General features: G+C 36.8%; 4 protein-coding genes across 4 annotated transcripts; 2 read left to right on the forward strand and 2 right to left on the reverse strand.

Moving 5' to 3' along the window:
* The first annotated feature begins 430 nt into the window (after positions 1 to 430).
* guca1b (guanylate cyclase activator 1B) lies at positions 431 to 3,728 on the forward strand. Its single transcript, XM_060894077.1, has 4 exons — positions 431 to 843; positions 999 to 1,148; positions 1,532 to 1,646; positions 2,842 to 3,728. Exons 1-4 carry the CDS (start codon positions 643 to 645, stop codon positions 2,967 to 2,969), a joined length of 594 nt encoding a protein of 197 aa, XP_060750060.1. The 5' UTR covers positions 431 to 642; the 3' UTR covers positions 2,970 to 3,728.
* A 2,570-nt stretch (positions 3,729 to 6,298) lies between these two features.
* oard1 (O-acyl-ADP-ribose deacylase 1) lies at positions 6,299 to 7,919 on the forward strand. Its single transcript, XM_060894682.1, has 4 exons — positions 6,299 to 6,586; positions 6,675 to 6,733; positions 7,242 to 7,354; positions 7,526 to 7,919. Exons 1-4 carry the CDS (start codon positions 6,430 to 6,432, stop codon positions 7,650 to 7,652), a joined length of 456 nt encoding a protein of 151 aa, XP_060750665.1. The 5' UTR covers positions 6,299 to 6,429; the 3' UTR covers positions 7,653 to 7,919.
* Positions 7,920 to 10,264: 2,345 nt separating this feature from the next.
* apobec2b (apolipoprotein B mRNA editing enzyme, catalytic polypeptide-like 2b) lies at positions 10,265 to 13,324 on the reverse strand. The gene is made up of 3 exons (XM_060894681.1): positions 12,264 to 13,324; positions 10,795 to 11,330; positions 10,265 to 10,547 (listed from the first exon to the last, which is right to left on the reverse strand). The coding sequence occupies exons 1-2, from the start codon at positions 12,536 to 12,538 to the stop codon at positions 10,796 to 10,798; spliced, it is 810 nt and encodes a 269-aa protein (XP_060750664.1). The 5' UTR covers positions 12,539 to 13,324; the 3' UTR covers positions 10,265 to 10,547; position 10,795.
* Positions 13,325 to 15,402: 2,078 nt separating this feature from the next.
* Positions 15,403 to 22,182, reverse strand: si:dkey-109j17.5 (uncharacterized). Its single transcript, XM_060894884.1, has 2 exons — positions 21,715 to 22,182; positions 15,403 to 17,818 (listed from the first exon to the last, which is right to left on the reverse strand). The coding sequence occupies exons 1-2, from the start codon at positions 21,862 to 21,864 to the stop codon at positions 16,037 to 16,039; spliced, it is 1,932 nt and encodes a 643-aa protein (XP_060750867.1). The 5' UTR covers positions 21,865 to 22,182; the 3' UTR covers positions 15,403 to 16,036.
* Between the last annotated feature and the right edge of the window lie 727 nt (positions 22,183 to 22,909).

Raw genomic sequence — 22,909 nt, forward strand, 5'->3', positions numbered from 1 at the left:
TTAACACTTTTTAAAAACTATACTTAATATAATAAGAAATTATATAATATGTCTATCTTGAATAAGTAATCATATTGATCAGATTTCTGCATTAAATAACACATTTATTTCTATACAAGTTGATGTTCTGCCCAGTTCTCAGATAATGATAAAGAAATGCCTGACAATGAGATAACTCTGATATGTTAAAAACTTAAAATAGTTAAGTATGAAATAGATTATTATGCACATATAGAGTATTTCATATAATATACCGCTTGAATACCCAAAATGTTCTTTGGGAATAGTTCTATATGATAAACTAAAGGAAAGCTTCTGTTGATCTCCATCTGAACTAATTGAGTGAGACATGTTGATATGTAATAATCCCTGTTGTCATGTTATCCGAAACCATCCTTGTGCCGGATCCCAAAACAGTAGGGTACTGAGCACTAGGTCAAAGGAACACCAACGGCTTTTGTCTATGTTGAGTTGTTTTCATTTTTTTTTTTAGTTATACATATTTACTAATTAGATACAAGTTATAAGATACAAATCTGCAATAATATTGTATTGGATATTTTGAGTGAGAAAAGATGAAATGTAATAACGAACATTGTTGGTTGAGAAGCTGAATAAGAGCTTTTTAAACCCTTACGCACAATGGGTCAGCGACTCAGTGACGAGACGGACGATAAGGAAATCGATGTTGCTGAACTGCAGGAGTGGTATAAAAAGTTTGTGGTGGAATGCCCAAGTGGAACCCTTTTCAAGCACGAGTTCAAGAGCTTCTTTGGCGTAACTGACAACCAAGAAGCTGCAGACTACATTGAGAACATGTTCCGTGCTTTTGATAAAAATGGGGTGAGTAATGCAGTCATTTTTCTGCACTGATGTTAATTTTAATAGATTTATTGTAACAGTAAGACTAATGAAGTCTCATTGAGGCATAAAAGATTTGTTTTTATTATTATTGTATATTGGTTTTCTATAGTATTCCTTTTTTCTGTTTTTCATAGGACAACACTATTGATTTTCTGGAATATGTTGCAGCACTGAACCTGGTATTGCGAGGCAAGCTGGAGCATAAACTGAAATGGACTTTTAAAATGTATGATAAGGATGGAAGTGGTTGCATTGACAAGACAGAGCTAAAGGAGATTGTGGAGGTAATCACCTCCTGCCTCTTGATCAGTAGTTTTTTAGACCTGAATCAACATGGCTTGAAACTCTAAAGACCATTATAAAACTGACTGATAAGCTGAAATGTTAAAAGAAATTGATCAATGAAATGACAGTAGTTGTGTAACATAGAATTTTATTTAAGAGTTAAAGAATGATGAGCAGAAATTCAGTTTAACCTTCGAAAGGCCTGGTACTCACACACCTGAAAATATCAATCAAGTAAACAAATTATATTAAAGTTTCCCCTATTTAAAAAAAATAGATCAGTTTGCTATACGTTGTTTTTGAATCTAGAAAAGTTGGTAAGTTAATAATCCTTACTGCTCTTAAGATGCTTCACTTTGTAATATTTAGCCTGATTTTGTAGTCAATCTACCGAATGAAGAAGGCTTGCCATGGAGAGCTGGATGAGGAGTGTAACCTACTCACCCCAGACCAGGTGGTGGACCGAATATTTGAGCTGGTGGACGAGAATGGAGATGGTTAGATCATGTTTTGTTTTGTTTTGCTTTGCTTTGTTTTGTTTTGTTAATGTCTTCTACTAAAGCTACATTCACACTTGCAGCAGTTTTATAGTAGCTGTACTATTAAGTTGTTCCTACTAATGGTTGCCATAGAAATAACGTTTATCAGTGGGTGGTGCAACAAGCATTAAACTTGACAGCAAGTCAGTTTTCCTGATGCTAAAAACCATTCAAATTTGTCATAATTAAATAAAATTCCTAAAAGAATAATATCACGGATCTCATGTGCTCTACTACTGTATATTCATTCTTATTGGTTGTTGCTGTACCAAGTCTCTCCATATTATAGACTTTGTCGCATTGCTGCACACACCCACATCTGGTTTCCTGACTGACAGATGTCACTAGCTTATGTGGTTTTGTTCCTGTGAGTCACTGTATATCATATTTATTTAATGATTCCCATAAATAAAATTACAAGCACATAAAAACAGACTCTTTAAATTCACTGTTCAGGGAGTAGGGTAACAGTGTTTACACTACAGGAAATACTGAAAAGCTGTCAGACTCTCTCAAACATCTGAAACAACTGAACCCCAGATAATCAATTGGATTATTCATTGTCAACTGATCCTGAACTTCTTTGTATCACATATCAACTGAACAAAATTTGGGGTTGATCACTTTCCAATGCAGGAAAATTAGATGCCTAATGAGAAACCAAAGGGAATAAGAATGCTACATTTGCCAGTTGTAAATATTCTCCAAATATGGGTATTTAGTATGACTCAATATGACTCTAAATCAGGACATATCCGAACTGAATGAAACATAGTAGCAGGGGAATGTTTACATTTGGTGCACATAGGATCTATGTTTCAGAATACCTTAGACAACTTAGTAATAGAAATATGCAGGCAATGAAAAACTTTCTTAACTAAAATTGCAAGAGACCATGCCTAGTAAAAAATGAAGAATGAATATAAAATAATTTATTCATATTTTCATAGGTTGTCACCAATCTCTCTTTTAAACTGCCTTCATTGCAGAGAGGGAAACCTGGTTATTTTGTATTGTGGATATATTTCTGTGTGTGCCAAATTAAATGGTAAAAAATAAATAGCTCATAAATTGTTTAACAATCCCCATTAATCTTTATTCTCCATGCTATATAAAGAAGGAGTGATGTTGAGCTTGTTCTCTCTTTACATAGGGGAGCTGTCACTGGATGAGTTCATTGATGGCGCACGGCGTGACAAGTGGGTCATGAAAATGCTGCAGATGGATGTGAACCCAGGAGAGTGGATCAATGAGCAGCGGCGGCGAAGCGCCAACTTCTAAAGCTGTAAATCCAGAATCCAAATGCCTCCTCAGCCAAGTTTTCACGCAGTCTGTTCAGTTTTTACAATCTACCATAAACACTATTAGCTTTGTGAATAAAGACTATGCAGCGAGGCAACCTTTTCCGGAAGCAAAAATCGACCTTTAAAATGGCACAGAGATATGCACAAGGGAAATGCCAATTCTTTTTTCCCCTGTTCATCTGTAATATTGCAAATGCAACTTTCTGTATATCAAAACTTGCATTGTATTTTCTAATAAATTTTACTTGGCTTGGGTCGAGGATGGCAATTAATTAAACAAAAAATTAGGCATTTTTTTTATATATAGATTTAATTTAAAATAAATTAAACAGACATTATCATTCCATTGTATGTTTTGACAAATTTCCCAAATGGGTATTAACATGTTTGTCACTTATAAATAAGGTGGCTGTACACACATATGATGTATTTTTTGTGAATGTTTAAAAGCATTATCCATAGAAACACTGCATTTCACAAGACTTGTGAATTGTGTTCATACAAAGAAGACATGTTTGTTTGTTTGTTTTTTCAAGAAAGATTGCTTTTATTCAATTTTTTACGTTTCTTTTTAGTTTTATTTAATGTGGCAGATGATTTCCCACTGTAATTCAACCATGATACTATCCAGAGTATGTTGAGGGTGTAAATACAAAAGTGGAGATAAGCCCCCTGGAATGGAGTACTATACTCATTTAAGATTAATTTAATAAAATTTAAGAAATATTATGCCTGATATCAGACTCTGAGTCTTCAATATGGAGCCACTGCCATACAAAAAAAGCAGTGGCACTGCCATAAAATCAGTCCTGAGTGAAAAAATGTAGCAAAGCACTCAGTCTACCTGTAGCTTTTTGTACCAAATTAGTGTGTATGTGTTTGTGTGTATCTGTTAGAGGATTTTAACACCCACTTAAACAAACATTAATGAATACTAAAAAAATAATTCATACAGAAAGTACTAAATACCAGTCCAAGTTCTCAGAAAGATTTAACACTAGGTAACTGTGCTCCAATAAATTCATTCATCTATTTTCTGTACTGTTTACCCTACACAGAATCTCAGGGAGCCTGGAGTCTATGGGTACAAGGCAGGGGACATCCTGGACAGAGTGCCAACATATCATAGGGCACAATAGCACACATGGCCATTCACATAGTAAGGACAAATTTAAGTTGCCAATCAGCCTGCAGCACGTCTTTGCACAAGTGGAGGAAACCAAAGTACCTGGAGGAAACCCTTGAAGCACAGGGAGACAATGCAGGAACGGGAACTAACCCCCAACCCCAGATGCAAACATGGTAACCACTTTCCCAACAAAAACAAATTCACATCTCATTAAAATATATTTAACACTCTTAAGTTAAGGGGTTTGATTCCTGCCTCTGCTCTCTGTGTGCATGTTATGCCTGAGCTTCAGATGTTTCCTCCATGTACTCATGGATTGGCTGATTCATCTCCCTAAATTGTCTCTGGTGTGTGTGCAATTTTGCCCTGCAATGAATGTCCCTCTCTTTTTGCCATGAGTTCACTTGGTCCCCATAACCATGTGCACGATCATCTGTACCGAAAATTGTTGTAATAACTAAACAAGTATCACAAATGAATAGATAAACGTCAAGCAACTAAATCTAACATAACCTTGATTTTTTCTGATTTTGTGTTATGGCGTTTGAAGTTTGTGTTATGGACAGTTCAGTGTGCACCCTACTGCAGAGATAAAAGACTTCTATATATTTAGGGATAGGCTTGGGTGTGTTTTGCATGGCATCGAGCGTGGCTCAAACCGGCAACATCAACACACAGAGGAGTGGGTGCTACCACTACACAACTATTTGGTGTGACTACAGCTTGACTACAAGCAGGAAAACCCAAACAGAGGAGATACCATAACAGTGTACTAAAAGGGACAAATAAAATATAAAAATAAAAAATATGCTTGAGAAACTTTAAATGCTTCAGGGGTAGTTTTCACCAATACTTTAGTAATATTTTTATACATTAGTGCTCTCTTCTTTCAACTGTTTCTTTCTTTTTTCCTGGCCATGTCCTGTCCCTTTTCCCCTCTTTTTTGTATGCTTTTCCACAGGAAAGCCCAGAGGGATCTCTTAACTATCCTGCCTGGAAGGTTCAAGCAATCCAGAACAATCAGCCACGTGAATTCTGCCTGGACAACTGAGCTCTCCAGGATGGCTGCTCTCCCTCTGTGCCTCTGCCACCTTCTCCTGTTAAACCCCATTATACATTATCTAGAAATGACCACCAGAGTATCACATGACCACTATCTTCTCATTGGAATAATAAAAATACACCACCAACCAACAAAATGCATCATGTTGTAATTCTGCTATCTAATATCAGGGTTTCAATTATATTTCAGTAAAGTCACCCAATCCTAACTCCTTGCGTCGTTTAAGATTTTGAATAATTGTTTTTCTAAACTCATTCTTAACAAGGCTGAACTTTAGATGTCTTACAAAAACATAAATTGATTTATATTACAGTATATAAATTGACGTAATAAATAGTTACTGACAAATTAAAATTATAAAGTGTGTTAGCTAACCAGAGCTAGCTAATAAAGATTCATGACAAAGATCAAGGGCTATAGCTAATTTAAGTTAATTTAATTTAGGAAATTATATAGATTTATAAAGAACAGATTGACTTCAAACAACTAGACATAAACACTATGTCTGCTAAGTCTATTTTCACAAATAGAGAAAGTGATATCTTTTTCCATTATGTCTGACATACAAAGAGCCGCTGTTTGTTTGTGTGTGTGTGTGTGTGTGTGTGTGTGTGTGAGCGCGTGCGTGCGTGTGCCTCTGTCGCCCTCTGCTGGCGTCCGGCGGTGTAGAGCGGTTTCAACAGTCTAGGTGTAAGCTATTAAATACAAAATATAACGTGCTACGTGCAAAAGTGCTTAAAGCAGCATTGGTTCACTATGTCTCAGACTTAGGATACCATTAGCCTAAAAAATCTGTTTGGAGGAATTATAGCACTTTCTTAAATACGTACACAAACTGGGAAAATATGAGCTAGTTTAAGTGTTTCAGAAGAGGCATAATACTCTATTCTAGATATATACAAATATACAACATTGATTCTATAGATAGGTAGACAGACAGACAAACAGACAAGCAGACAGACAGACAGACAGACAGAAACCATCATCTGAATCATTTAACTAGCCGTCCCAAATGGCTCGAGTCATTAAATGGGCTCAAAAATTTCTATTGTAGTAACCTCCCAGTGGGCAGTCTCAAGAAGGTGCACGCTGATTGGCTATCCACACTTCCGAGCTCATGGACTTCCGTGTTTGCCCTTACGTTAACGCTTGGGGGATCAAAGCTAAGTTTATAGTATCGGGTCGCTCGTTTGTTAAAGGGCTAAAATCCAACCTCGACTGAAAGAGCTGGATTGATGAATAAGGATGGAAAGTAAACTGCGGTATAAGGAAGGAGATCTGTTCTCCTGCCCCAGCACAGACTCTTTGGCTCACTGCATCAGTATGGACTGCAAGATGAGTGCAGGCATTGCTGTAATGTTTAAAAAGGAGTTTGGGGGTGTTAAAGAACTCCTTGCACAACGTGAGTGTCCCAACCGAGTCAGTGTTTACATAAACCTTGACTATCAATATAAGTTGATTCATTATTATCTCCACTTGTCTTCTTACAGAGAAGCAACCAGGAGAGTGTGCTGTGCTTAAGAGAGATGGACGGTTTGTTTACTACCTGGTGAGATCATTATCATGGTTGAATCAACACTGTTTTGTTTTCATTGTGCTGTTAAATGACTAATTCTGTAAAGGTAAAGTAAAACCGGATTGTAGTTCCACTACTGTAATGTTTAACGTGACAATAATAGTAGTTTTGTAGGGAACTACTATTCATAAGTGTTATGCAAAGCAAAGTTATTCACTATATATTCCTTTAGTTAAAAATGGATTAATAATGTACTGAATAAAAAATGGTAGTGGCAAATATATCTGGTATAAGGAGAATAAAGTATTTCAGGATGTAATTGGGAAATAATCAACCTTGTGTTGGTAATCACCCAGCCATTGCTTATTATATAAGAGCACAGCTCATCATTGATTATCATAAAACAGCAGACAGTTATCGATTATATTCCTATAACAGCACACCTTATCATGGTTTAATCATTATGCAAATAAGTGTATCAGTATGATTGTATTGTTTGTACTTTTTAATTCAACCGTGTATCATTTAATCCCCAAAACAGATCACAAAGAAAAAGTACAACGAAAAACCTACCTATGAAACACTCAGACAAAGCTTGGAAGCAATGAAAGCACATTGCTTAGAAAATGGAGTCACCAGGCTGTCAATACCACGGTATGGTGTGTTTTTTTTTTTGTATATCACTGGCTCATATTAATGCTACATATCAGATTTTTCTATTTACTCATTATTGTTTAATTTCAATGTGGCATCAATATTTACAAGGAATCAGAACATATACATTTTTTGAAAATTATACTTTTCAATATATACTTGGGGCTTTAGGATTGGATGTGGTTTGGACAAGCTGTATTGGAAGAACGTGTCTGCAATCATTGAAGAAGTCTACCAGCACACAGATGTAACCATAACGGTATACTCCCTGTCTTCAGCCCAGAAAAGAGATTTATAATTTGAGTGCCTGGATCATTTTTGAATTAAAGCACCTGTTTCTATTCTTGGTTTAGAGATAGCATGGAGCCGCTAGAGCTTGTAAATAATTCTCTCATGCAAAACATTTATATCTGTATCTCTGAATAAATCAATTAATTACCTAATATTAATTATCATTTAAAAAAATTGAAACCCTTGTTTATAGCAATCCTTGTTTGTTTCCCTCTTTGGCACTTTTCTTTTGCTGGCATGTTCTTAGCAAAATTAAACAAAGATGCATATAATATATTGTGAGTGATGTTTTTGCTTTATGGCCTTTGAATAAATATACAATATAATTGTGGTTTTAAAAATAATTTGTCCAGCTGGGCAGAATTCCAGACTGTTGGGAATCACAAATTTTTAGCTGGTAAAACAGCTTTACTGAGTAAATATAATTTAAAGTGCATATACTCCACATACATTAAAGCAGTGGAGATTTTAAATATTCCCATCTGACCAGCTCAGATTTGCTTCAAAGATTATTGAACTAATTTCACATTCACTATAAATAGTGTGCAAAATTTTAGGCTTGTATCAGAATTTTTGAGATATTTTTAGATATACAGGTAATCACTTAAGTGATTACTGGACTATTTATTCTAGATCCATGAATCTTTCTGGGATTGTTGTCTAGCATGAAATGTTTTAACTTTTAAACCAGAACTTCCACAGATACCTGTTTGCGGCCTACTGATCACTGATACTATTACTACTACTAATAATAATAATATTAATATTAATCAGAATCATTATCATAATGTGGTATATAAATATATTACTTATAGTCAATGTTTTAACAAATATCTTTAACTTTCTGATTTATGGGGTTTTACTTATTACAATAAAAGGTATTATGTCTATTATTGTTAGTGTATGACTACCATATAAAGAATTGTACAATTTAGAACAAAATGCATGATAGATAGATAGATAGATAGATAGATAGATAGATAGATAGATAGATAGACATTGAAGGAAATATCTGATAAGTACTAATTACTGTTCAAAACTTCACGCCTGGCTTATGGGCTAAAGTGTCAGGTCTGAATCTGTTTTCTGTTTCCCATGAAAAAAATATAATAAGTGATCTCAAACCATGTGGTAAAATGTGTTACGGTCTGATGAAACAAATTCCAAAGGGTAAAATAATTCCATTATTCCACAGGGTATTTCTAAGGAATAGTCAGGACCCGACGCTGTAGTATCCATATGTAGAGTTGATTAGAAAATTCAAAAGTAACCTATCCAAAATACAAGGCAAAAACGATAACAGGAAGCAGGCAAAAGGTCAGTAACCAGAACAGACAGTTGGCAGGGCAAACAAGCCAGAAAACACAATCCAAAAAGCGAAAACCGGAAAACAGAACAATAGTCAAGAACAATGAGGCAGAAATAACAATGGAAAAACAACAGCTTTGAATTGCAGCAAGACGAGCAATACTTCACAAAGAACCTTCAGTAGAACTCGGAAGTAAGTGTTAAGTGTTAGTATTCTAGCAAGGGTTCCCTCTGGCCACGTGGAGAGGGAAGTTCTCTAGGATCACCTCCCAGTGTCATTCTTGGGTAACCCCACGATCTGTGGGGCAGGTCCATCTGGGTGGTATTTGTAAAAAGTCTTTGATTAGGGATGGATCCAGGACGTCCCTAGCATCAACCCAGGACTGCTCCTCTGCCCTCGCTGGTCAAGGCATAACCTTTGGATCTTTGTCGGTCGGTGATGAAGTCTATAACCAAGTGTGACCAGGGTCGAGGAGCATGGGGTTAGCTATAAAGGTGCAGTGTAAACTGGAAGTGTTAGTATTCTGGTAAGGGTTCCCTCTAGCAGTGTGGAGGGGGAAGTTCAGAGGATGTCTTTACAGTATGTTTGGTGCAGATCATCAAAAGGGCACCATACCCACAGTGCAGCATGGTGGAGGCAGCATGCTTTAGGACTGTGTTTCTTCATGCAGAACTGGGGTGTTTATAAAGGTGTAGAGAATCATGAATAGCTATAAATACCAGACAATTTTAGTTCAAATGTTCAGGTGACTGCTAGAAAGTTGAAGATGAAAAGGAATTTCACTTTTCAGATGACCCAAAGCATACATCCAAAGCCAAGGAATGGCTTAACCTATAAAAGATCAGTGCTTTTGAATTACCAAGCCAGAGCACTGAATCCAACTAAACAATCTGTGGAGAGTCCTGAATCAGGCTGTACACGCTCCAAACATTTGATGGGTCTAGAATGTTTTTGCAAGAAAAAGTGGGAAAATATTCCTAAGTCAAGATGCTGATAACTTCTGCAACTTTTCTGTAGCACTGTTTTTGTGCCACAACTCATCCTTTACATCTCAAAAACTAATGCAGGTTTAAGTCTGACATTTTGCACAATTTAGCAAATCTGAGACGGTCAGTCTTGAGCCTTTGGTGATTTCACATGGGATTTGCCTTGTCATGAAAGAACTGAAGTTATGAGTAATTATGACTCTATTTTGTTTCCAAAGTAAATGTATATATAGTATACATATAGTATAGTATATATAGTATACAGTGCCCCCTTAAATACTGTATATCTTTACAAATGCACAACATTGTTGGAATACACTAGAGTGGTGTTTAAATGAAATTTAATTTAATGTAAATAGAGTACAAGTGTAAATAATAGAGTAACATAAAAACAATAGAAGCTGGTGATTAAGTACAAGTGTGCAATATTTGTACTCCATTATTGTCCTATTCCATTTGTACTCCATTATTGTCCCATTACTGGACTATTCCGATACATAATCGTGGTTCTGTGTTGAACGGACATTGAACAGGACATCAAAACATTCCACCTGATAAAAGATGCACGTGCAGTGAGAGGAAAACTATGTCCCTTAAGAGTTAAATCCTAGGGGGAAAAGAGAAAAGTTTTAGTGAATGAAAAAAAGACAGCATTCTTATTATAAAGCTAACACAGGTTAAATTGAATAGTGCTACTGAAGCACAATTGTCTGGAAACAATTCTATTTCAGATTTTGGCAAGCATTATCCTATGACTTGTTCTGAAACAGATCTCAAGCTTTTGTGGACTTTTTTGGCTATTTGCAATCAGGTTCAGCTCCTGATTATAGACACTTATTTAATGATGCACCTACCCTAGTGAAGAAGATCAGTCAGCTTCTCATCATAATACTCATAGTTATCTTGACAGTCCTCCCATGGTGTAAAACTGTCTTCCTCATTTTCCACAAAAGTGGACCATACGTAGGTGAAGTCCAGTGGCCTCATCATCCGTAGTTTGCACCCTGCATTTACCAAGGCCTTCAGCCCTGCCTGTATTTCAGGCTCCTCCCACAGGAAGAGACGGGAGCAATGAATGTTGAGGCGCAGTGTTTTTCTGGCCCGCAGGATCTCTGCTAATTTATTGGCACATGCTACACAGGGACTGGATGATGTATACCAGGTGACTGTGTATTGCAGCGATTTGTCGTATTGAGGTAAAACCTGCTGGAAGAAGGCTTCCTCAGCATGCGCACCTGCATGCTCATCCTCCAAGTATCCACGAAGACCATCAGGTTCTCCTGCATCACTCTTTATGTCCACTTGATAGCATAGGAAGGTCTTGTTTCGGCCTGAGGAGTACTCAACATTTTTGAACTGAAACTTGAAGAAGGATGGGTTGAGACGATCTCTGCAGGTACAGATAGGAATGATAATCCACAATGTTTTCACATTACAGCATGTAGCAGTAATCAGTTACATGATATCTTTCCAACTTGCTCTTATGGTGGAACATATTATCACAGATTTTCATCCTGCCAAATTAAAAGATGTTAATTATATAATAATTAATGTTAATTAAATATATATATATATATATATATATATATATATATATATATATATATATATATATAATGCAGCAAAATATGTAACATTCTAGCTAGCTGCTTAGTTAACTGACACATTTGCTGTAGTTTTATAATGTAAGAAGATAAAATATAATAGTGTTCTATTAGAAACCTTGACAAATGGTTTCATATTTAGTGTTTAAAAAGTTTAATATGCCTGCTAAAGTCTCACTGGCGGTAGACAAATACACAAGCTATACTCTGTTAATAATAGCTTTAACCTTATTAAAACAACACTGATGAACGTTTGAGTATTATGTGTAGAACTTGAAATAAGGCAAGAAGTGTCAAGTCATGCCTACTAGTTGTGCTGGAAGCAGGTACGTATTATATTAATCACAGGCCACATCATGTTATACTATATTTTCCTTTATCAACTCCTTTAATAAAACCAACTTTATCTAATATTGGCTTTTACATAGTTATAATCTCCATCTTAGCAACATGGCAGCAAACTGTGTTAAGCTAAACTGCTTAGTCATTGATTTATAACTTTTACATAGTTATAAATCAAGTATTAAGCAGCATTGTTTGTCACTTCATATTATCTCCCGTTCGGTCTTAACCCAGACAGAACCTTATAATACTAAGGTGACTTGAATGCTTCTATAAATATCCACAGTTCTATATTTTCTTTAACAATGACAAATGGAGATTTGTTAATCAGAGATAATAGCAAGACTGACTGGAGTCCTTATGCAAGTTTCACTTACCCTACAATGATCTCAAATGGAGGTAGCTCCATAGGCTCCAGTTGAAATTCTCCATCCTCTGTACCACCTTGAGCTCCCTGAACTGTCTCTCCATTTCCCTTTGGCTTCTCGTCCTCTGGCTCCGGCTTGTTTTTCACCTTGTCCTTTACCTTCTGTTTGTCACTCTCTGTGTTGTTTTCCACTTTTTTCTCCATCTCTTTTTCAGCCTTGCTCTCCACACTCTTCTCTTTCCTTTTTACTATATTTGCCCTGCCGGTGGCCTTTTTCTCTGCCATGACTGAGATCAGTACCTAGCTTAGGTCAGAGAAGACACTGTAGTAACAGTGTAATTTGTGTGTCAGTAAGCCAAGGACAGGGCTAGGGACTAAAGTCTGGGAGTAACTGTGTAGAGCTGAGTCTATAGAGAATGTCACTGGAAAATTAAAGGGCAGCTGCTCTCTCCTGTTCACAAGCTATAAAAAGAACCTAGGATAATACAGGACATTGGGGTCTGCATACATGCTGATATTTTGAACCCACCACGTCAAGTGGACCAGTACCAGTGACATTGTTTCTGTCAAGGGGTGTCATTTCCAGCCCTTTCCTTATTTTTCATTTGATATACTATAATACAGTACATAATCCGGACATATGTGTTTGACTCCTGCATTCTGCTGGATATTAAAGTTGTGTACACACCAACAACACAGTTTATTAATAAACATTTTGGCAGTGTGTCCAGTATGAGTCAGTCCCTTCAGATACTTCCATAGACTAAACCCTAAGCGATAGCGCCCCCACACCAAGGCCAACTAAAGGTCAGTGAAGCCCTGGCAGTGGGACACATTCTAGTCAGGCCAAATCAGGTACATATTAATTAATGTGACATTTTAAACAGAAAGAAAATATTATTACCATAACAGTTTTCTTACTTGACAGGTATTCCAGCTCTTTCTTTAACAGATCATCAGTGTGTACATTACAGGGTGTACAATGCATTTGCTGCACTGCAGGATCAGCAAGCAAATTTTTAATGTAGTGTTAAGGGAAGATAATCTCCATCTTAGCAACATGGCAGCAAACTATGTTAAATTAAACTGCTTAGTCATCATTGCTCATTCTATCACATCTATTAGTTTCAATCCAAGAAGAATCTAATCGTAAACCTTTTTTGATAGTGTAATTGATGCAGTGGAGGAAAATGATCATAGAGCAGTTTATGACACATGGAGTTATTTTAAGTGCAGCATAAATCTGTAGCCATGAGCATATTAGATTTGTGTATATATACAGAGCAATCTTGGCCAGGGACTTTCGAGTTGGGAGTAATATCAGAACACAAAGACATATCATCAGTCTCAGTTTCAGTTAGGATAAAAATTGCCCACCTGCTCTCACTGACTTGGAAATTACTTAGCGAGCAGAGGGAAATTTAATTTGAGGTATCATGTCTTCTCTTCGTTAGATAGCCTAAATAAGCATGGCTCCACTGCTGCAGTCCTCCATGTCATTAAGTTACATTTATAAATGTAAGTGCTTTATTTTAAGTTCTTCCTCCAGTGTAATCACAATCTTTCATTCGTTTATTTTAGCTGCGTGGTGAATTCAATCAAAAACATGTTTTATTGTTGATTTTTTAAATATGAAACCCTCAAATTCCCCGACCTGTCTCCTAACATACAGCAACTACCACCTGGAATAGGCTAACACAACTTCCACCAAGACATTTGAAGCCAGCCTATCACATATTCTCAACTGCTGCTCATGCTGAATGACAGAGAATTTATTTAAAAATACAGGGTCCAGATTTCTTTAAAATCCAGTTCTTAAAACTGTGATTTACAGTAAGTTAAGGATGAAAGATTTTGATAAGTTTGAGATTCTGTGATAAGTGCCTCCTCGCCATGCTAGCTCTTAAGTATATATTGAGCAACAGAACAGATGGAAATACCCATTTGACTAATAATCAGATGTATTCCATTTAAAAATTAGAGAGGAAATTATTCAACTTGACAGCTAACTTCTCTATATGCTTTCTGCTCAAAACAAGGTGCATCCAAGCCTGAATTAATATACATATAGCCTAGGCTGTACACTGATGTACAAAGAAATCATGCATATTATGTAGTTTTTTTCCCTTTCCCTGTCAGTTTCTTTTCCTTTTCTTATTGAATAAGCTAATCTTTTTCATCCATTTGTCAGGTGAAAAGCACAATAAGAATAGTGTCTGCCATTTTCCATAATTGGTCAGAAATTAGCATGATGGCCACATTCAAAGATTCAAAAGTTTGAGCAAACCTTCTGTACAAGACTGGATAAGCATAGAATACAGTTAATCAGCTGTGAAACTCTTGGCAAGTGATCGATAGGTCCAGAGCTCACAGTGCTGTCTGTCTGTCACAGTGGAGTCTCCCAAAATCAGTATTATGTTTACTCATCAAAAATGCAAAAATGGAGAGATTTCTATTACACTTTTAACAAGTTGGAACCTTACAATAAGCATAAGTTTGAACCTTACCATGTTAAACACTGAAAATTAATGATCAGACACGCTTTGCATTGCCATTATAATTTTGCCACCCATTGTACATTGTTCTTAAATACAGTGTTTGTTTAGCAATTCAGTTTGAAATCTGTCTTAAATTGTTCACACCTGATTGAATGAACCTTTTCTAATTATCATATGAATTTAAAAAGGTTGAAAGGTTGCCATTTTCCTGCTCTTTGGTGGTAAGGAAAGCACTACCTGTCCACATTTTGAAAGTGTCACTGTAGTTGACAAGAGTATGCCCAGGCAGCATGGTCCGATTTTCCCTCTTGGCTCCTAGCCATGGATGGCTTTGGCATACACACACATTTTTATGGGACTGGCATCATACACATGGTGTATTCCCACCTTTTGCAAGTTTTCCCAAGGTCCAGATCCAACCCAACTCTGACCATGATGAAGTGCTTACTGAATGAATCAAGAAATTCAATTCAAACTGTTACTGGTTTTATGGGGTAAACAAATAAAGTGAGACATGGGAAAGTTTAACATTTATGCAAACAAAGATGTAATCTATTGTGGATGAATTATAGAAACACCAGCTTTTTAAAAATTCCCTATGCTGCTTGGTCTACTGGACGACTTGACCAGTGACGGCAGCACAGAGCCCTTACACAGGGGTATGTTTACCAACCATAGCCATATAAACCCATCATGAATTGGCTGCTGTTAGTGACAAGCATAAAGCATGAACTGGCCGTAAGTACTGTATGAACTTTTGAAACTTATGAACTCCTTATGACAGGACAAACACTCTTTTACCACACAGGAGCTGAGATTTGCTGAGAGCTGCATTTTCAAGCCTATTAACAATCTGTGAGGTTAATGAGGAACTTTATTATCATTGTTAATTTCTTAATCATTTATTTGGATTTTATAACAAGTGTAGTCATAGGTCAACATATTCCGTTTCAATGGCAGCAAATTTTATCATTTAGGACTACAAAAGGATCACTGTTGTGCCCTGATTAAGCCCATATTCCTGATGCTCAGCTCTATTCTTAGATTCTCTGATTGACAATCTGATAAATAAAAAAATGTAAATACAACCAATGTAAAAAACAAGTAGCGACAACAGCAGGTTACGTGTGTAGATCATGCCACATAACTGGTTCAATAACAGTCCTGTATACAAAGAGTTGCTTTAGTGTTGTGTTGGGTGACTGCAGTTTTATGCTCATAAATACTGGGTTTGAGGTATCCTTTAAAAAAATTTAAATCTACTGTCAGTATCCTTTTAAAGCAATTAAGACCACAATATGCTGTAGTTGGCCTTCAAAAAAATCAATGTATCTAAGTTTTTTGGAAGGAGTCTGCAGTGTTCGGGTCTTAGGGTTTTGCTTACAAGGCAGAATATTCTTTCCACTGCTGTTGTTGTAGCTGGGACAGTAAACACTTTTTTGGCCACTAGTGAAAGTAAAGGAAAATCAATAGACTTGCGCTTCCAGTACTGCAGGGGATCTTCATCTGTGGGCTCCTCGTGCAAATATGCAGCCAGCTCCTGCTCCATACTCTTAGCCTGTGTTGATGGCCTTTCTTTGATAAAAGAGAATAGTCTGCTGCGCTTAGATGGGGATGGCTGAGCATCTGAACTGGGCTCTGGTAGACTCACAGGCTGACTGTGCTTTCCCATCTCCTCCAGGAGAACCTGCTTGTGCCAGTCCCGGTCACTACTCCATGAAAGTTTAAACTGTGGGTCCAGGGTAGTGGCTGTCACAAACAAAGGATCCTCCAGGATGCCAGCTAATTTCTGGTCCAGAGCATGAGTCAATCCTGTTACCAGTCCTGCACACTGGTGTGTCACAACCTCTGCCAGGTGCTTACGAAGGCCCAGGACACTGGGGAGGGCAAGACTGATAGACACATGCTTGTCTCCTTGGACCATATCTGTGGCTTCCTCAAAAGGTTCCAAGATCTCAACTAATTCATGGAGCATGGCTTTTTCAACACTGTTGAGTGCCAAATCATTTCGGTCCACAATATCCTCTAGAAAATCCAATGATTCAAGCATTTGTCGCATTGTCTTTAGCTGGGTGTTCCAGTGTTTGTCTAAAGCTGAAGGGCACTGTCCATTTCCTACTGGTCCAGGAACAAACACTTTACTAAGTTTTTCAGGAGTCACTGTAGCAACAACATAGTTGTAAAAGCAAGCCGCTTTAGTGAGAGTGGTGGATATCTGAGGGGAGGAACAGATCCCTTCTTGTATGCACTGGCTCAGTGAATGGGCAAAGCAATCTATCCTACACCGACCCAAGCACTGATTTAACGAATTCTGCTCTTCTGCTCCACAAACAGCATTCTTACCTTCGCCTGCACAATTTTCTTCATCACTACTCTCTTCCTCCTCATCTTCCACAACACCATTAGTGTGGAGATAAAAACCAGGAAGGCCAAAAGTTGATCGGCTTACACAAGGGAAGGGATCGATAACGATTCGAAACACCTTACCCGAGATATCATGAACATGACAGATCTCATCAAACTCAGTGAGCATGCGCTGAGTGTCTCTATAATTTTTGAGAGGAATACATGATAACAGAGTGGATTTGATCTGCCAGTCTGGTGTTATGAAATGGCATGTCACACCCAGGTAGCCAGAACAGTTGTTGACAGACACAGCATTGTATGTGCATAGATCCAGGGTTATACTGCAGGAATCGACTCCTGAGAGAGCCAGCTTAGTCGCTAGCTGTACTTGGTAGCTGTAAGCCGGAAGGAGCTGCTGCTGTATGTAATGACTTGGCTCTGGGACATAACGAGGCTCAAGGAGCTTAAGTAGCTCACGGAAGCCTTCATTCTCTATAATCTGCACAGGCTGCAGATCCCGGATGATCATCTTGGTAATTGTTTCAGAAATGAGGGACTGTCGTGGATCACTTCGTTCAAATTTCGTTGTTCCTGCCACACTCTGAGAAGCTGTTCGACTGGTGCCACTTATGCTTGTGTAGGACTGTACCGATCCAGAATAGGCCTCTCTTTTGACATCTTTTTTCCTCAAAAACTCATCATACATTGCTTGATGCTTACGCTGAAAGTGGAAAAGAAGATGGCTGTTAGTGATTACTCCACATGTGAATAGTGAAACCTTCATGTATTGTTTGTTGTATATCATCCTCTGCTATCATAAAGGCATTCAATATATTCCTTCAGGGTTCCCACTCTTTTCCAGAGATCATTTTCCAGGACTTTTCCAGGACATTTCAAATTTAGGAAAAAAGACAAGGATCACAGATTCACGACATAAAGTAATATGTTCTTCTCTCCAGAAGTCTTAAAAACAACTTTATGGCTATTACTTAACTATAAAATTAGAAAAACACCAGATACACACACACAGAGCTTTTGAAGTTAAACTCTTCAATTTATTATAATGAACACATTATAACAACTGCTAAGGCCCTTCTTGTTAAACTTTCCCTTCCCTCTTCCCCAACTGCATTCTCAAAAAAAAAAAAAAAAACGGCATTATGAAAAATAACTGCAGAAGCATTCCCAAACGGAATAAACAACATTTAATTGTCTATCCAAAACATTCACTGCATTAAGCTCCAATGAACAGTATCCTTTTGAACTTTTTAATTTAGTTGCTTAAAAAGTCTCTTGCATGTTTTCCAAACTTTGTTCTAGAGCTGCTAACTCACTCACTTTTCTCTGTGACACTTTTGGATAGGCATTTGATTTTGACAGTAAGGTGAAGTCATGCTTTCTCTCTCGGTATTTATGAATGTGTCATTGACGCACTTTCACAAACGATTCGTTAATAAACGCATATTCAAAGAAACGCCACTGTATTGTATGTTGCTAAAAGCGTTCTGCTCCGACTTTGTTTGGAACTACTATGGTTAGTGAAGGATAGAAAGGAAGTCACTTAACTTCTTGTTTAGTGAACTGTTGCAAAAATCAATATCACATTTGCAAACGTGTTTTTAAGTTTATATAAGTAAACCTATTATAAGTTACCGGCCTTCGCCTTATGTTTACAACATGTTTACAACAGCAAGATTAAACAGCATAACAAAAAACTCAGCGTCCCTGAACAGAGCGCTTTCTGTTAATAATGTTAATTGTTTCGACCAGTTGTAAACTGTTCTTTAAATGATAAATAATTTTCCAGGACAAGATTTTTTCCAGGACAATTTATGTTTTCTCTCATTTTCCATGTGTTATCCAGGACTGGAACAATGGTCATTAATTTTCCAGGATTTTCAGGTTTTCCAGGACGCGTGGGAACCCTGTTTATGTTTACATATACCAAGATTTCTCACAGGTTTTTAAATAGTTAAAGGTTCCTCACTTCCTAAAGAGGGTCTTGAACCCTTTGCGATAGGGAAACCCAACAAACCTTTTTAATATACATAATCAATTGTCCATCACAGCAGCACTTCCAGACTTCATTCAAATGCTAATCAGAGAATGCTAATTCAAATATGTATTTGCAGTTGCACCGTCCTTATTAATGTGCTGCATAATTTGAGCCATTATTCAAATTCAATTACAAAAAATGCATTTGCATTTTTGCACAATGTATAACGGCTGCAAATAAAAGTCCATTTGACATTTCATTTTCATGTCTTATTAGTTATCATTTTGAAATATTGTAAAAGTGATAGCAATTCCCCAGTTTGATATTGCAGATTTTCTTTCTGTGCTCTAACTTGTCCAATAATTAAACTCAAATCCTGTTACATTTGCATTTTCATTATCCACAATGTAGCCCTGTCAATCAAATGCGGTGTGTGGGATACTGAAGAGAAATTATTTGTGTGCACAACTATGCAAGTATTTTCCGGACTATTTTCAAAACTAATTGCATATATTATTTGCAATTGCGTTTTTTGTTTGTTGCCACCTAAATATGGACATAACTCTAATAAAAATGCAAATTGCATATTGCAGTTTGCACTTTCGTTTACACAAACATACAATGTCTACTAAATTTTAAATGGAATAGCAAAGTCCATTTGCAACTGCATTTCCTATGTTATGAGTTATGACCATGTCATATTGAAACAGCAATAGCAATTACACCTTTTGATATGTCACTTCCTTCGTGGTGTGCATGGAGCCTCCCAAAATTTAAATGGAAATGCGAAGCCCATTTGCAATTGTATTTCCCATGTGTTGTGAGTTATGACCCTGTCATTTTGAAATAGCAAAGGCACTTATCTCCTCCGCTATTTCACTCCCTCTGTGTTGTGTATGCCAAATTTTCGAATAGAAACACAATTGCCTCTGCATTTGCATTTCCCATGCCTTATACAGAAACCTGTCAATCAGTGTTGGGGGTAGGAGCATACTAAGGGGCATGATTGTATTTCAGCTGATCAAATGCTTCTTGACAGTCATAGATCTAAGAGGAAGCTCAGAGGGGACCGTGCCTTCTCTGTTGCTGCCCCTAGGCTATGGATCAACTTGCCTCCGCACATCAGATAGTCACCCACTGTTTCCATGTTTAAAAACCAATTGAAAACGTATTTTTATTACCTGGGTTTTGTATAATCATGAATTATTACTGCTATTATTTTATTTATTATTATTTATTTATTCAATTATCTGTATTTTATGGTGTACAGCATTTTGTGTCAGCTGTAGCTGTTTTTAAAGTGGTTTATAAATAAAGTATTATTATTATTATTACTATTATTATTATTATTATTATTATTATTATTATATTTGGAATCTACACCAGTCCCAGGAGACAGCCAAGAAGGAAAACATGCCGAACAGATAATTGTGCTGATGCTTGTCGACACTGATTGGCAGGTTTCTCTTCAAGGCATCGGAAATGCAGATGCAAAGGGAATTGCTCTTCCATGTGAATTTTGGCAGATTCCATATGCAATGCAGAGGAAGTGAAAAAGGAGGTAATTGCTATTGCTGTTTCAATTGACAGAGCCATAAATTTTGAAATGGACTTTGCTTTTCCATTTGAAATTTGGCAAACATTGTACATTTGTGTAAACAAAAATGCAAACAGTAATACGTGATTTGCATTTTCATTTGAATCATGTTACAATTTATGCATCTACAAATAGAAAACACAACTGCAAACACAATACGCAATTGGTTTATAAAATAGTTTGGAAAATAAATCCCTAATTTCTTCTGTGCAAAATAGGGAAAAAACAGTTTACCTATGCAAACCACAGATGCATATTCTACTACACATGCATGTGGGCTATGATTAGGTTTAAAGGTACTGATTTGACAGGTGAAATGGTGTATCAACAGACATAATGTTGGTCACTGCAATAAATGAAATACTAAATTCACTGAACAAATATATTATCATCATTCTGATTTACTCATTTTTACAAAGGATTTTTATAATGATATATCTACTATTATTGTCAAGAACAATTTATAACCTTCTAGGAATTAATTATGTCAGCAAATTCTGTGGCTTAATTGTTGGACCTGACTGGTCATTGTGAAGCTTTTGTTCAATGGACCCGGACCTAGACCTGGACTTGGAAACCTTCCACCCAAAGCTTGTGAACTTGATGCCAGTTTGTATCAGGGTCATGGTTATTTATATTGCTCTGTCACAAACTCTTCCATCTTGCCAAACGTCCAAAAATCCCTTCAGCCAAAAACAAGAATAAATCAAATTTAACTTCAAGGCTCTGGGGTCCTCAGTTCAATCCTGAGGTGTGGTTATTGTCAGTGTGAGTTTTATGTGGGTTCTCTGGTTTATTCCCATCTTCCAAAAACATACCGGGGGTGTACTGGCTATGCAGAATTGACCCTGGGTGTGAATGAGTGTGTAAATGTGTTTTTGTGATAATAGACTCATCCAGCTGAATTCTCACCTCACACCTAGTTTTCCTAGTAAGGCCCTGGATTAGTTTCTGACCTGAAAATGTGCAAATACACATTCTGTAATACACAATACATGTTTGAATACGTTCATACGTCACTTACCTTTAAATGTGTAACGAAGTTAGAGGTAACTGTCCGCTTTGCCTGTATTCTTGTGCCACAGGCTTTGCAGTTAGACTCAATTTTGCCATTTTCGCCCTCAAAGACAATATTGAAGTAATCGAGAATGGACACTCGAGAATTTGACGCCATCTGTGAATGTGAAATCCTCGGAACCTGAAGCAAAGAGAATCCCTTACAGCCGACAGCTTTCTGTTTTGCGCTTTTGCACAATTCCGTGATGGCGTTCCGGTTCAACAGCCTCTGCTGATGATGATCTTCAGTATCTTCACCGTTGTCCTACATGACAACACGCTTGTTTTCTGCAAGTGCCTTTTCAGCTAATGTTACAGCAAAAGCATCGTTTTTGCACTATGGAAAATGCATGCAGTTAGCAATGTTGTTTACTTGTCCGAATCGAGACAACACACACCAAGGTTAACATCTGGCGACTGTAAACAGCTATGTGTGTGTGTGTGTGTGTGTGTGTGTGTGCGAGCGCGCTTTGGACAGCAGGAAGTACCCACTAAAAGGGAGGGTTTTTCTCTCCACCATTAACCTACCACCTAGAGGAGAGGGAGAAAAGACGCAATCAAGATGAATAAAATGTGTCTGAATAGGTTTTACGATTTTCTTAAGGTACTGGTTGGCTAAACGGTTTCTCTCGATAATTAGTTGTATCCGTTATTATTAAGTAAAAAACAAATCTAACTTTTATAAAGTGTCCTGAGAAGAAGGGAGCTGAATTCTTCATTGTCAATTTAAGATTTTAAACAAAGTGCTGCTTTTTTTTTTTTTAATGAAATCTTTATGTTTCTTGTCCTTTAACTAATTCACTAATAAAAAATAGTTAGGTAATGCATTTAACTTGTTTTAATAAATTAATATGTTTAATTATTTATGAGTGAATAGAAAATGTTGCTTGAACTTTTGTGAACCCTTTAGATATTTCTGTATTTTTTGCATAAATATGATCCAAAACATCATGAGATTTACACTCAAGTCCTAAAAGTAGACAACCAACCCAAACAAATCTAAGATAGATAGATAGATGATACTTTATTGATCACGGAGGAAATTCAAGTATTCAAATATACTATACTTGTTTGTTTTTTTTTATTCAGGAAAATGTTCAAATGTTGTAAATGTTGTTCACAAAAGTATGTGAACCTCTAGGATTAGTATTCAATTTGAAGAC

Source organism: Tachysurus vachellii, chromosome 19 (genome assembly GCF_030014155.1).
Source record: "Tachysurus vachellii isolate PV-2020 chromosome 19, HZAU_Pvac_v1, whole genome shotgun sequence".
Lineage (NCBI taxonomy): Eukaryota > Metazoa > Chordata > Actinopteri > Siluriformes > Bagridae > Tachysurus > Tachysurus vachellii.